This window comes from Melanotaenia boesemani, chromosome 20 (genome assembly GCF_017639745.1).
Source record: "Melanotaenia boesemani isolate fMelBoe1 chromosome 20, fMelBoe1.pri, whole genome shotgun sequence".
NCBI lineage: Eukaryota > Metazoa > Chordata > Actinopteri > Atheriniformes > Melanotaeniidae > Melanotaenia > Melanotaenia boesemani.
This window is the reverse complement of record NC_055701.1, coordinates 183,360-197,500: the sequence shown is the minus strand read 5'-3', so window position 1 is coordinate 197,500 and position 14,141 is coordinate 183,360. Positions and strand designations below refer to the sequence as shown.

The 14,141-nt window shown below is 39.1% G+C and overlaps 1 protein-coding gene across 2 annotated transcripts; it reads right to left on the bottom strand.

Annotated features, from left to right (window-relative positions):
* Nucleotides 1-5,812: 5,812 nt before the first annotated feature.
* LOC121631417 (sterile alpha motif domain-containing protein 3-like) lies at nt 5,813-11,213 on the bottom strand. 2 transcript variants are annotated; one of them, XM_041972319.1, is made up of 6 exons: nt 10,460-11,213; nt 10,213-10,292; nt 8,997-9,961; nt 8,344-8,517; nt 7,675-7,764; nt 5,813-7,219 (listed from the first exon to the last, which is right to left on the bottom strand). In XM_041972319.1, exons 3-6 carry the CDS (start codon nt 9,816-9,818, stop codon nt 7,043-7,045), a joined length of 1,263 nt encoding a protein of 420 aa, XP_041828253.1. In that variant the 5' UTR covers nt 9,819-9,961; nt 10,213-10,292; nt 10,460-11,213; the 3' UTR covers nt 5,813-7,042. The 2 variants fall into 2 exon arrangements, with proteins under 2 accessions (XP_041828253.1, XP_041828254.1); XM_041972320.1 differs by lacking the exon at nt 10,460-11,213 and having other exon boundaries at nt 10,213-10,328.
* Between the last annotated feature and the right edge of the window lie 2,928 nt (nt 11,214-14,141).

Here is a 14,141-nt window from a genome sequence, read left to right as displayed (position 1 = left end):
CGTTTTTTGCCGATTGTTGCTATGGTTCTTCTTCTACATTTTTTGTCGGTTGTTGCTATAATTCTTCTTCAACATTTTTAGTCAGTTGTTGCTATGGTTCTTCTTCTACATTTTAGTTGGTTGTTACTATGGTTCTTCTATGTTTTTTGCCGATTGTTGCTATGGTTCTTCTTCTACATTTTTTGTCGGTTGTTGCTATGGTTCTTCTTCTACATTTTAGTTGGTTGTTGCTATGGTTCTTCTTCTACATTTTTTGCCGGTTGTTTCTATGATTCGTCTTCTACATTTTTAGTCGGTTGTTGCTATGGTTCTTCTTCTACATTTTAGTCGGTTGTTGCTATGATTCTTCTTCTACGTTCTCAGTCGGTTGTTGCTATGGTTCTTCTTCTACATTTTAGTTGGTTTTTGCTATTGTAACACAGGGGGGACGACCCAGGTCGTGACCAAGGACGGGACTGCAAGGGTCCTCTGGTAGATCAAACCAATTTCTGAAATAAGGTCTAGAGCTCCCTATTATAAAATGCACAAGTTTGTCCAGGCTACTGATTGACAGAAACTAACAGTCATAAAAAAATAATTTCTTTATTCACATTAAATTCTTTAAAACATTCCTTTGAGCAAACGGGAATTACTAACATAAAGAAATCACTGCAAACAAAAGAAAAGAAAACCAAACAATTAATGCATCAGTAATCAAACTCAAGCAAAATTAGTAAACTAAATACAAACTTAAACTTATCAAAAGAAAATCCCTCATCACTCAAACTCCTAAAACTCTTGCGCAAACCCTCCACGCTAACCCATAAATGTGGGGGGAAAGCCGAATAAAACTAAATGCACACATAAACCGCGGGGCAGGAACGGCCATGTCACCCCTACGGCTCAAGCTTAGCCAGAGTAGTCTGTCAACAAAACGAGATGTGGCGGGCAACAACTGAAATAACAAAGCCTAGCGTCACGCTGAAGATGCTAAAGACACTAAAGAAACCTAGCAGGGACTAAAGAACATAGCAGGAGCTAAAGAACATAGCAGGGGCAATCTGTAATACCAAAGAACAGAATTAGCCATCCAACCTGTCCATCATGTTACATATTAGCATCTGCTGCGCATAATTCCTACCTGCACACAGCTTCCTTCAAGCACCCACACGAATACCCCTCAGCACAGCCTGGTGAGGAACAGTTAACGTCAGCTTGATGTCAACAACCACACACACACTGCCTTTAAACGCCAATGTCATTTACCTTCACCAGCCAGACTGGGGGACATCCGCGACTCTGACGGCAAACTCCACAGTTCTGCTTCCAATCCACACTGCCAGAACCCCGCAGCGACGCACTCAAATGCTGCATACAGCCGAAAACAGAGAGTAACAATGCGGCTACCCGCACCTGTTTATAATCCCCTTGATCAGCCAGAGTGGGCAACACTATGGTTCTTCTTCTATGTTTTTGTTAGATCACATCTGGTCACGTGAGATGTCCGGCTCGGAGGACTAGATTGTAGATCAGTTGCGGGACATCATCGTTATGTGTGTGTTGTTCTGGGATTCGATCATTGGAGCCACCACACACAGTATGATCAAAACTGTTTAATGCCTGATTTTTTATCTTCACCTGTGAGGTCTCCACCCGATAAACAATTTCCTAAGATTAAAAAATCCTTGTGTGTGTACCAGGCTTTACATGACAAACCAAAAACTTAAACTATAATCAAAACAGAAACTAAATATGACAAACACCAGACTATAAACCAAGATCAAATAATAACACAAACCAAAGACCAGACCAAAATCAAAGAGAAACTAGGAACCCACACCGTGTCACACCTGCACCTGGTCCAGCCATGCACCACAGCAACTACTCTCTGAACTTCAAATCAGTCACACCTGTTTCCAGTTCACTGACTGGGCTTTATTTACACCAGCTCCACAGTCACTCCTGGACGGACCTCCATGTTTCTCACATGGACTTTGCACTTTTCCATTCCCAGCCCTATTTCCAGGATTCCGTCTACTCCTCTGTTTGTCTTCCAGTAGTAAGACATTTCCTTGGTTTATTCTCTGTTTAATAAAGTCTTGATAATCACTCTTTGTCTCCATGGAGTCCATCCGTAACACACCTTGATCCACAAAAGCTTTTTTTCTACTTGTATGTTTGTTGTTGCACCAGTTTTGTTTTGGAAAACAATTTTTTCTGACTCTACAGGAACACAAGGTGGGTTTGCCTGATTTGTTGATGATGGGGGAGAACGTGGCAGAGGCAGCAGAGCTCTTCAAAAATACTCTGGCAAGAAGACAGCGACTGCATTGACGAGCACTAGAGGGAAATGATTTTAGAGCCTTTTACATAAGCTTTAGAGAATACCAACCAACTGAACCAGCCTGCCAGCTAATTTGAAGCTAGGTCTCTAGAAGGTAAGATTCATCAGTTTCAAGGTTTGCAATGTTTAAACATCATCATGAACTATTGTTCACACATTTCTAGAAAAACTTTGTATAAAATGTGTTGGAATCCCCTGATTCCCCCGAGTCTGGTGAAAAACCACTTGAGACAAATTCCAATTTTCAGGATATTTATTTAGAAGTAAGAGATTACATAAGCAGCTCCCCACAGATATATCTGGAGACTTTAACTAGAAGCAGAAACAAGCGCTACGAGATCCAAGTAGAGTCTGAACACTCAGGAAGTGCTATCTTATTTTATACTTTACTCTCTACCCTAGAAAAACAGGTCCGGTCTGGCTCAGATGCTGTGTATGTGTGTGTGCTGTTCTATTCGAATATTAAACAAACCATCTCTGTCAAAAGTCTCTCTGCGTCTGTATCTGTGTATGTATGGAGTCTTCTGTCTGTCCTACAGCTTCAAGGCTGAGAGAAAAGTATTCTCTTCCCTCTACTAACCGAAAACAACCTACTACACTCATAAGCTATTATTTATGATTTATATATGATGTGTGATCTCACAAATGTAAATACTGGTGTGACACAAATGTCACTTCGGGCAGTAAGATTAAAAAAGTTGAAAAAAGTTGTGATATGCCACAATAAGAAAACTAATCATGACATCGTGACAGGTAGGTGACGCTGGTGGCAGGTAAGTGACGCTAATGCTGTAGGTGACGTAGTTCCGGGGAGACGGCAGATTCAAACTAGGCGCGCCCAAACATTTATACTTTCATTCAATTGTATTTTGTGCCAGTCTAATCAAAATATTCTTTAAAGTAGGAAAATAGTGTCTTTAAAAAGTACACTCTGGAGCACAGCGGGGAGGATTTGGCCAGCCTGACAGATTTTATAGATCGTTGTTACGACAGAATCGTCATGGGGAAACCAAACAACACGTCCACCTCCTCCACCGCATCTAAGTCCAAGAGACAGCGAAATGAGGATTCACCTGGAGCTGTTTCACCACCGGGGAACGACTCAACGGATGTTCTGATCTCTATAGATAAGAAACTCAGTAGTTTTGATGCGCGTTTGAGCCTGGTAGAAATTCTCCACAAGGAGTTCCAGGCGCTACGTGAATCACTAGAATTCAGCCAGAAGCAGGTGGAAACTCTGGCTGTAGAAAATGCTGGTCTCAGAGAGTCGGTAAAATCCCTCACCGAGGGCTTGACCCGTCTCTCGGAGGAAAATAAGAAGATGAAGGAAACGGTGATCGATCTGCAGGCGCGGAGCATGAGAGAGAACCTGGTGTTTGCAGGGATTCCAGAGCAGACGGAGGAGGACCCTGAGACCACGGTGAAAAACTTCATCAAAACCCACCTGAAGCTCCCGGAGGAAACGATGAAAAACATCTCCTTTCACAGAGTCCATCGGCTCGGTGGGAGGAAACCCGGGTCCAGCAGACCAAGACCCATTGTAGCCAAGTTCGTCAGCTTCAAACAGAAGAAGCAGGTGAAGAACCAGGGCCGCGAACTGAAGGGAACCAACTTCGGAGTAAACGACCAATATCCAAGAGAGATTCTGGACTGACGGAGAGTCCTGTTTCCCATCAGGAGGAAATTTATCGCTGAAGGCGCTCGCGCTGTCATCGCGGTGGATAAATTATTTATTAATGGACAGCTGTACCGCAACCCGGACATCACTCCGTGGCTCTACTGACTTGGTATGTGCTTTAATTTTCCTGTTTTCTCACTAGATCATGTTATATCCATAAAACTTCCATAAAAGATAATTTAGTTAACAGTAAATCCACTGCTCGTCTCCACTACACTGCTCTCAGCACAGATGAGTTTTTTAAATTACTTTTTTCATTTGGCACTGTCGCTCTTTTCACTCTTTACGCTTCTTCTCTCCGACCCTTTAACGGTTTACGGTAACACTTGTCATTATATTATATACACATCAGCACTTTTCATGATTCACAGGAACACACACAGAACAGCACAAGTGCACATACATCCCTGTCACAACCAACAGGCACATACACATGCACGCAGAGAAGCAGTGGGATGCACGCACACACGCTTCAGTAATATGCATATAGCCTCATTTCTGTGGTTTGTTCATGAACGAACTCACATTTGTCACTTGGAATGTGCGTGGAGCTGGCACAGGGGAAAAGAGGTTAAACATTTTTAATCGTTTGCAAGAAATGAAAGCAGATATAATATTACTCCAAGAGACTCATTTATCAAACTCAACAATAGATCTTCTCTCAACAACCCAGTTTCCACACGTGTATTCAGCTTGTTATAATTCTAGGCAGAGAAGAGTAGCAACTCTTATTAATAGAAGGTTAAATTTTGACATAGATAATACAATCATAGATCCAGAAGGCAGATTTATAATAGTTACATTATCTATTAAAAATGTTAAGTTATGTATTGCAAATATATATGGTCCAAATGTAGATGATCCGTCCTTCTTTCACTCCCTCTTCGCCTCTATGGTCACTCAGATAACACACTAATTATAGGAGGTGATTTTAACATTATACTGGAGAAAAAAAGTACCACAGGAGCTCATCGAGTCTGGAAATCCTCAGAAACTGTAAAACAGTACATGAAGGATTTTGGTCTCTGTGATGCTTGGCGCTCTCACCATCCCACACTAAGAGAATACACCTTCTTCTCTTCAGTCCACCATTCCTATTCTAGATTAGATTATTTCTTAACAAGCAGCTCGCTGATGAATGACATGTCAGAAATCAAAATCCATCCTATTAGCATTAGTGATCACGCACCAGTATCATTCACTCTGAGAAGTAAGAGCAATAAACCAGCAACTAGAAAGTGGAGATTTAATACGTCACTACTTAAAGATCCTGAGTTTATCAGCTACTTTAAAAGAGAATGGTCCTTATATCTAGAAAATAACGACTTACCAGAAACTTCAGCGTGTGTTCTTTGGGAAGCAGGAAAAGCAGTAATGAGAGGGGAAATAATGTCCTTTTCTTCTCATAAGAAAAAGAAGGAAACTTTGAGAATTTCAGAGTTAGAACTCAGAATTAAATCCTTAGAGGACGCTTACCATGTCTCCCCAGAAGAACACACACTAAATGCTATAAGGAAAGCTAAACTTGAATTTAATGAAATAATAGATAAAAAGACACAATTCTTGGTGCAAAGACTTCGCTTGGAGAATTTTGAGCATGGCAACAAATCTGGAAGGTTCCTGGCTAATCAGTTAAAAACAAACAAGGAGAAAACAACCATCTCCTCTGTCAGAGATCCAGAAGGAAACATCAGCCACGACCCTGACAAGATAAATAACACTTTCAAAGAATTCTATAAAACATTATACACTGTAAAAAATTCCAAGTTGACTCAACTTAAAATAATTTGTAACCTCGCTGCCTTAAAATTTTGATTTAAGTCAACAAATTATTTAAGTTAATGTAAACACACAACTAAGTTTCTTCAACTTATAAGATCAAGTTTTCACAACTTGTTTTGTTCTGGGAATCTTCTTTTTTCAGTCAGACAAACTAATATTTTTGTTCCATCAACAACTGAACTTAAGTAATCTCTACTAACCTTTGATTGAGGCGTACAAATTATTTAAGGTAACTTTAACTCATATCTAAGTTTACATGAATTGAAATAATTTGTTAGCCTGATTTATAAGTGAGTTGAAATTACCGGAAATGATTAGCTAGCCTTAATCAAAATTTTAAGGCAGTGAGGTTACAAATAATTTTCAGTTAAGTCAACTTGGGAATTTTTAACATACATCTACCGAAAAGACTTAACTGCAGTGGTCAAGGATTCCAGTCTGAAAAGTCCAATGTTGAAGTATGCCATCGACATGATCTTTTTTGCAAGAAAAAAGGGTACCAAATAGAGCTTTGGGTCAATGTCTGAAACAATTTATTTCAAAAACATTCATTTTAATAACTATAATCTTTTAAAACAATATCTTTAAATAAAGAAAAACAATGACAATGCTTGTGTCAGTGAGAGGGGTGGAAATATTTTTGTTTTGTGTCAGTGAGTTGTGAGTGTGTATGTGTATCCATGATATGTACTGTGTGTGCACAAATTTTTTGGAGGTCAACAGTAACATCCTTAAGTGTGTGTGACAGTCCCTGTCTGTATGAACAGTTGTTGAGGGTGTGTGTGTGTTCATGTAAATGTGGCATAATATGAAAGCGTCACATAAAACTGAAAAAAATATTTTTTTTCTCATGTTAACAGGACACTTGAAATTTCAAACTCCTTGTAATTCCTTGCAAATGTGAACAGGAAACATATTGCTCTAACTCAGGATTGAAGTAACCTACCTCACTGTGCAGAACCATCCATATGTGGGTCATCTTGTGTAACAAGAACACTTAACACAGTTACCAAAGGTGAAAATGTAATATCCTTGCAAATATCCCAGAACTGGAATGTATGAACAAGCGCAAGAGAAAACATTACACTGGGACTATCTTGGTACAAAAACATCTACACTTTGCACTGAAGCAATTTGTTGCGCAGTCCATGAGCCCGAGCAGGTGCTTCCCCCAATGTCCATGATTACCTTCTGAATCACCTCAAAGGTGTACTTCAGTGCCTTAGGATCATTGATGTTGAGGCAGTAAAGTAATCCAATCAGCACTGCAAAACCGTTACATCTCGCAGCTCATGCAAAACAATGTGTTCCTCCAGGATTACAGCAACATCCACGATCTTTGATCGGGCCGTCATCTCCTCAGTTTGCTCTGTGGTGATCAGCAGGCCAACATCCACACTGTTCCACACTGCTGGTTCCTCCACAAAGTTGGTGTTCTAAAGTTTAATAGAGCACACCATGTGTTTACCACTAGCATTCAACAAGATTATCTTATGTAGTGTAATGGGTGTAGTTCTGCAGAGTTCCCTTCTTCTGAAATATGTTCTGTTGTGGTCCATTCTTCTGACATTTGAGCATCAGCCTTCAGTCTGCAGGGTTGGAGTAAAAATGGTCCTCAACCAATAACCAAACACAGCCAGAGGGAGGGAATTCCACAGATCTACACAGCACATTCTAGTGAGGCCTAAGTGAACACTGAAGTTGATCATTAAAAAAAAAAAAAAAAAACACACACATATATATATATATATATATATATATATATATATATATATATATATATATATATATAAATAAACAAACAACATACTTTATGTCTAAAGTAAATCCCATCAATTCTACCATCTAGTATATGACACATTATATTAATACTAGGTGAGTTTAAACATACCTTGGAGAACTTGATGAAGTTCAAGGGATCCTCTTTCAAGAAGAATGGAAGTCCAAGAAGTGCTACAGATCTTTTGCTTTGGTTGGAGTTCTGCAACACCATCAAAACAAACACCTAGCCATTAGGGCTATAGAAATCAACATTAGTCCCACACCACATATAAGACAACAGTTTTCACATGACGGACCAAACCACATGAGAGCCCATACCTGCTTTTGAAAGCGCAAAGACAAAACTAATGTCCAAATGCACAGTTTTTAAAATAAGGCATCTGATGAACAATGTGTAATCGTTGTAGTCATTTAGCCTTAAGACCATCACTGGACTCTAATCCCACAACTCTTGAGTTATTTATCACACACATTGAAAACATAACCTCCTTGGCAGAGGTAAATATGTTTACACGTGTCTTGGGGATTAATGGAGTTATATTACCCTATAATACTTCCATGACATAGGAGCCCTTAACACCATGACTTCAAGACATCATTCGTTTATATTATATTTTTCAAACACAACTGTTTTACTAGAGTCTTGCTAGTCCAACACAGCAGTGGCTGAAAAACAGATTCTTAACAGGTGAGGTCATGATACAATGGTCTCATAAATCAGTACATTTTTTTTCTACCAGTTTATCATACCAAACTATTGTGTTTGCCATTCACATACTTCAAAATCCAGGGATTCCAGAAGACTGTGGAGCTCCATGTTGTGTCCCAGTTTTGTTTTGCGTCTTTTCCGTGCTTTATACAAGTCCATCAGCCTTGGCAGATGCTGGTCAAGTCCACTCAGGAAGGACTTCAGGAGGTCAACAGACACAAGACGCATAAACTCTGCACCAATCTTTAAGAAGTGGACACAAATAAAATTATTACTACAATTAGAAGAACAGTTTGCTCATCAGACAGACACAGACAACAGATTTTATTAAGGTGTAAGGGGATTATTTTGGAAATTGTCCTATTTGTACAACTATGAACTCTTCTGTGATTGATGTCTCAGTGTAGCCCACTCCTTAGATGTGAATTTGAAGATATTTTATTTGAATAACGGATTGCTATGCTAAACATGTGAAATAATAAACTTTTCCCAAATTTCCCTGAGGGCTCTCCGAAGGGATTAATAAAATATTTCTATTCTATTCTATTCTATTCTATTCTATTCTAATAGACTTATTACAAATTGGGATAGCTGTCAAAAATACAATAGTTTTTAGGTATGTTAGTTTTGTCAAGACTGGGAAAAATACAGTATATTATATCAAAAGCAAAATCGCTGTAATTGTAATGAAGGGGAAACATGAAGCTAATGTTGATAATTACCTGACGTTCAGAAAAAAGTGCAGGCCATCTCCTTTCAACCTCAGTCACAAGTGGCTCATTCTCAACAATTTCTTGTCTTCGTAGCGCAAATGTTCGGCCCATCAGTGAATCGATCAGACTGCTGTCTGGCTTCTTTTTCTTAACTTCATCTAGCAGCATTTCTCTATCTTCTTCAAGGTTGTTAGGACTTCTCCCTTGGGGGAAGTCTGGAAGGAAGTTGATCTCTGACCGCTTTGCTTTCTTCATCTTTCTTGTTTCTTGCCCTGCTGACCTCTTGCGGTTCACTGCTAACTCAGGACATCCAGCAATGCGGTATTTTTGACGGAGGTTTCCCATCTTAAAGCCTATACTAAATTTCCAACAGTAAAATCCCTCCTTGGAACCTGGTTCTTTTAAGCACGGATGCTTTTCAACCAGGGCTTTGGCAACATCTTCTATTTGTTTCTGAGTTGGATATGCATTGAAGTCATACATGGCTCGCCCCACCTTGTCAAGAATGCCTGTCTTTATGTCATTGGTGAGGGGCAACAGGGAACCATCCTTTTGATAAGCATCATTTCCTTTCCAGAGCTTCAACTCAATGTCATAAGAGAATGTGGGTATGATGAACAGATTCGGCCAGGGCTTTGAACGTCTGGACGTCTCGCCTGAGGATCGGCTGGATGTGTCCAAGCTTCCTGTGTGCAGTGTGGAGTCTGACTGTGGACTGCTGGGTGGTGGCTTGATGATAACCTTCAGTTTAATCCTTTCAGCAGGTAAATCCTCCATGTTGTTCAGATTACAGAACTGACCAAATTCTTCATCCTGGAATTGGATGGCCATGTCACCCTTCAAGTTGAGGCGTCTTCAGCATTATCTTCAGATCATCCACTGACTCTGGAAGTCTTTCGATACGAACTCTCTGAATGTTGTCATCTGCAAGGACGACGTGGAGCAACATGTTGACTTCTATATAGATGGGAAAGCTGGGAGAAAAGGGTGTGAAAACAGGGAGACAAGAGAGCAATATAAAAACTGACATTAGAACATTTGTCAAATAAATGACAACAGACATTTCCCAATATTTGAATTGACTGGACAATAAAAGTTCCATAGGTGGTTATAATTAACGGAACTTTTTGTTAACATGCTAACTTATAGCCCTGCCTTTGTTTACGTTGTCTATCAGATAAAATTAATAAGTACTGTATTTGGAATAAGTGAATCTTTCACTTACTTCAGATAAAAATGGGCCAAAGTAGACTGCAGGAAGGTCTTCTGAAAGTCAGACAGGATGTGCAACCTCAACACCAATCTCTGGGGAGTGAACACAAACAAAGCAAAACAACCAATATCAGAAAAGACAGGTGATCGCTGATTCTGCATTAGACCTCAACATTTGGTTACCTCCAGGGCATGCATGTTGACATATCAAAGCTCTATTTAAAAAAAAAAACATGTCATAAAAATCTTCAATTAAATACCTCAACAAAGTAGAAACACCCTAGGTGACACCAGGAGTCTTCCTTGAACAGAGTAAGGGGCCAGTGGGCAGTAGCTGTTGAGTTCTTCTGGTTCTGCAACAACAAGGTCTGTTGAGGGTTTCTTGGTAAGTTCATAGCACCTGAGATGCTCCGAGTACCAGGCCGAAAAAGGCTCAATGATGAATGATGCCTTGTCTGCAACAATGAGTACTTTGAGAATTTTGCCAAAATCTGGGAGACCACTTGTGATGCCAAGGGACACAAACATACCCTCAGTGTACTTTGTGCCATGCAGAGATGCAGTTGAAGCAAGAGACACAGATGAGATATCTTTATACTTTGACTTGATGGCCTGTCTGACTGAATTATCCAAAATGTCTGGAGAAACAAGAGACACATTCCCAGCCTCTACAGGAGGCTTAAAAAGGCTTGGCATGTCCAGGAAGTAAGCTAGCATGAGTTGGTGTCTTGTGGCCAATGTGAGTAAAATATTCTTGAAATTGTTCACATCACGGACAACTTTTTAAAAAAAACTATGCTTTGCTTCAAAACGGATAGTCCAACAGTCAAGCAATGGTCCAAAGCAACGGATGAGGAAGGGATAATGTTCCACAAAATGATGTTTGGGTCTAAACTTGAAGTCCGGGAAACCATCCTGCAACAACTGCCTATGAAATGATATTTTGTGCTCCAAATAGCACAATGACTCAGTTGTAAACACAGGGGAGGCTACAAGTTCAACAATGTCTTGCAGTTCAAGAAGTATCATCCAAGTTGTGTTGTTTTCTGGGATAAGATGACCAATAATCAGGGGCAGCAGCCTCAAAAGAGTCCAATTCTCATGTCCATTGACCCCGATTGTTCCTTTTATTTTAAAATTGTGAGGTAGTCTCTGGGGTCGATTAGTCTTATCTGAGAATGAATATGGGAAGCTCTGAATGGCAATGTTTAATTCTTCAAGTGTGAAGTATTGATCAGAAATCAATTTTCCAAGACACAGGCTAAGTTCAACGGGCACAATTCCCTCTAAAAGGTCATGTAAAACATCAGGAGGGAATCCTGTTACAGTGTGGAAATGGGTCAACTTATTTAAAACACAGTCCCTTTTGATACCATCCACACACGTCAAATCAGTGTCCTCTTTAAGCTTTGATACACTGGCTGCATAGGACAATTTAGTCCTGAGAGGAAAGATCTGGCTTCTGACTTCAAGTTTCTGAATATCCCTACGACTTGCCAAACAAAATCTACAAAATTTATCTACATTAAATGATTCCTGAAAACCAGCAAGAGAATGTGCTCCTAAGTTATCAGCAGGGACAAAAAGCACAGTACCTTTAACATTAGCCCCCAGCTGCTGGATAAAAAGACCTTGGTTTTCAAGTATTTGTATGTCTTTCAAAAGTGGATCTAAAACAATATTATAACCAAATTTTTTTAAATCATCACTCTTACACAAGACTGCAAGGTAAATAGAGGACAGAGTGGATCTATATTTGATCGGTAGATTTGCAATTACCCAATACACAGCACACACTTTATGTTTCTTTCTGGAGGTACCCAATGGATTACACACTTCAAATTCATCTATATACAAACTGACAGCAATAGATAACTCTTTTCTGGAGAGAAGGGGATTTTATTTGAAGAATAGGCCATCACGAAATGACTTAAATTGGTAAGGCTGTGAGTTAACGTAAGATTCTTCTACTAACACTTTGTCAAGGATATCATTCCTACTCAGCAATTCAGTTATCACACGCAATATGGGCACATATACAAAATTTCTTTTCTTATGTGCATCCAATAAATACTCTACTGGCTCAATGACAGGGAAATTGTCTTTAAAAAAACGTATTCTTTTGTGATCAGTGCCAAATGGTCCATTCCTTGACAGAAAACCAAGAGGATTTGTTTCCTGAATGGCCTCTGTTAATAATGCCAAAATGGGGCCTTCAATGTTAGAGCTGTGCTCCCTCAAAACCTTTTCAATGGATCTCTTGGTGCACTCCCCAGCTAAAGTGCCGATTTCATATAGTTCATCTACTATTTCCTGTGTTGCTGATTTTGATACATGCAAAATTGTCTGCATGCGCAGAAATAACAATGCAAGTCTATGCTTAATTGACTCCTCATTAACATCTTCAAATTCATCATCTTCTAAGGTATCATCTTGAGAAACATCAATGTTGATTGGTGCTGTAACATCACATTCCCCACACTGTATTTCTGGTGGATCATGAATTAACTCAGGTTTTAAATCTTTCAACACACAACCACTGTGATATCTACTTCTATGTGCTGTATATGTGGAATACACATTTGACTGGAAAAGACAATGCTGAAAAGGGCATTTCAAAGTTTCCTTATTTTTCAAATGACCTCGTAGATGAACAAAGTAATCTTTAAGCGTACATAGCTCCGAATACTTGCAAAGTTCACAATTCAGTCGGTATATTACAATGCTGCCTTCAGGAGCCACAGCATTTTGAGTTGGACCAGTCACTGTATCATGTTTAAGTAAATGATTCTTAAGAGCTACTTGAGTCTTGAAAAAGCAAACACAGTCACTGTAGATGCAAGGCAAAGGACAAGATCTGCTATACTGTCCATGTTTCAATTTGTAGTGTCGAATTATACTGCGCTGGTTAGCTGAGCAAAATGTGCAAAGCTTACATGTCCACTTCATCCACTTGCAATTGCATGGAAATCTCTCCCTCACTGTGAAAAAAAGGTGATGCAGTTTAGTTTACATTCGTCCATAGCTCACAGTCACAAACATACTGGCCAAACTTTATTGTAATGTGCGTTTAAAAAAAAAAAAAAAAAAAAAAAAAAATCCAGCGAGATGTGGCAACCATGGCGTAAGCGGGTTAATAAACTACACACCATACACCTACTGATAAAGAATGTAGCTTACATCGAAGTGTAACAACTGAGGCGAAATAAGTTTTAGGTTATTTTAAGTTCAGCTTATTTTAAAGTGACAGAGTCCAGTGGTTTAAAATGCTATTAAAGGAAAGAGAGCTCCAATAGTGATAATTGATTATTTCTAATAAAAAAAAAATACTAAAAATACTACAATGGGTGAAAATGGCAAACTTGTGCATTGTTTCGATGGTTACCTGCTACAATTCTTTTTCTAAATCATACTATTTAGAGGCTGTTAAAGAATTTTGTTTTCTTCTCATATGTAATTATTAAATGTACATAAAATATAAAGTAATACAAACATTTAAGTACCCTTAATAACAACCAATAACGTTCATCCTTTATGAGGATTTCTGTTTTACAGAGACATGGTAGCTCCAGAGAGAATATCTGTTGAATACATGTATTTGTATATAAAACTGATTTCATTACAAAAGTGTAACGGTAGCTAAGCGGATTTGCAGTAGATGAAAGGTGCATCATTTATTAACCCTAACTTTGCCATAATTATTTATACAACGAAAAAATGTGCCATGCAATCGGTGCAATAAATGCAGGAACTACACGCACGTCACACATTCAGTTCTTATTGCGATTAAAATTTCCCGCCTGCATCGACTGTTACCAAAATTCAAAACCCAAATCCCATTAACTAACTGCACGCAACTACGCAGTCTTGTTCAGTATGTTAGCAAAAGTTATTCACATGCAGTGAGCAAACGTGAAACCGACAGGAGATATTCAGTATGGC

Excerpts from the sequence above, each read along its gene's own strand:
- LOC121631417 (XM_041972319.1), bottom strand. The coding sequence starts at position 9,818 with ATGGCCATCCAATTCCAGGATGAAGAATTTGGTCAGTTCTGTAATCTG. Across the intron at positions 8,518-8,996 it reads CACTTTTTTCTGAACGTCAG|ATTGGTGCAGAGTTTATGCG; the intron begins GTAATTATCAAC and ends CACTTCTTAAAG. Across the intron at positions 7,220-7,674 it reads ACTTCATCAAGTTCTCCAAG|AACACCAACTTTGTGGAGGA; the intron begins GTATGTTTAAAC and ends ATTAAACTTTAG.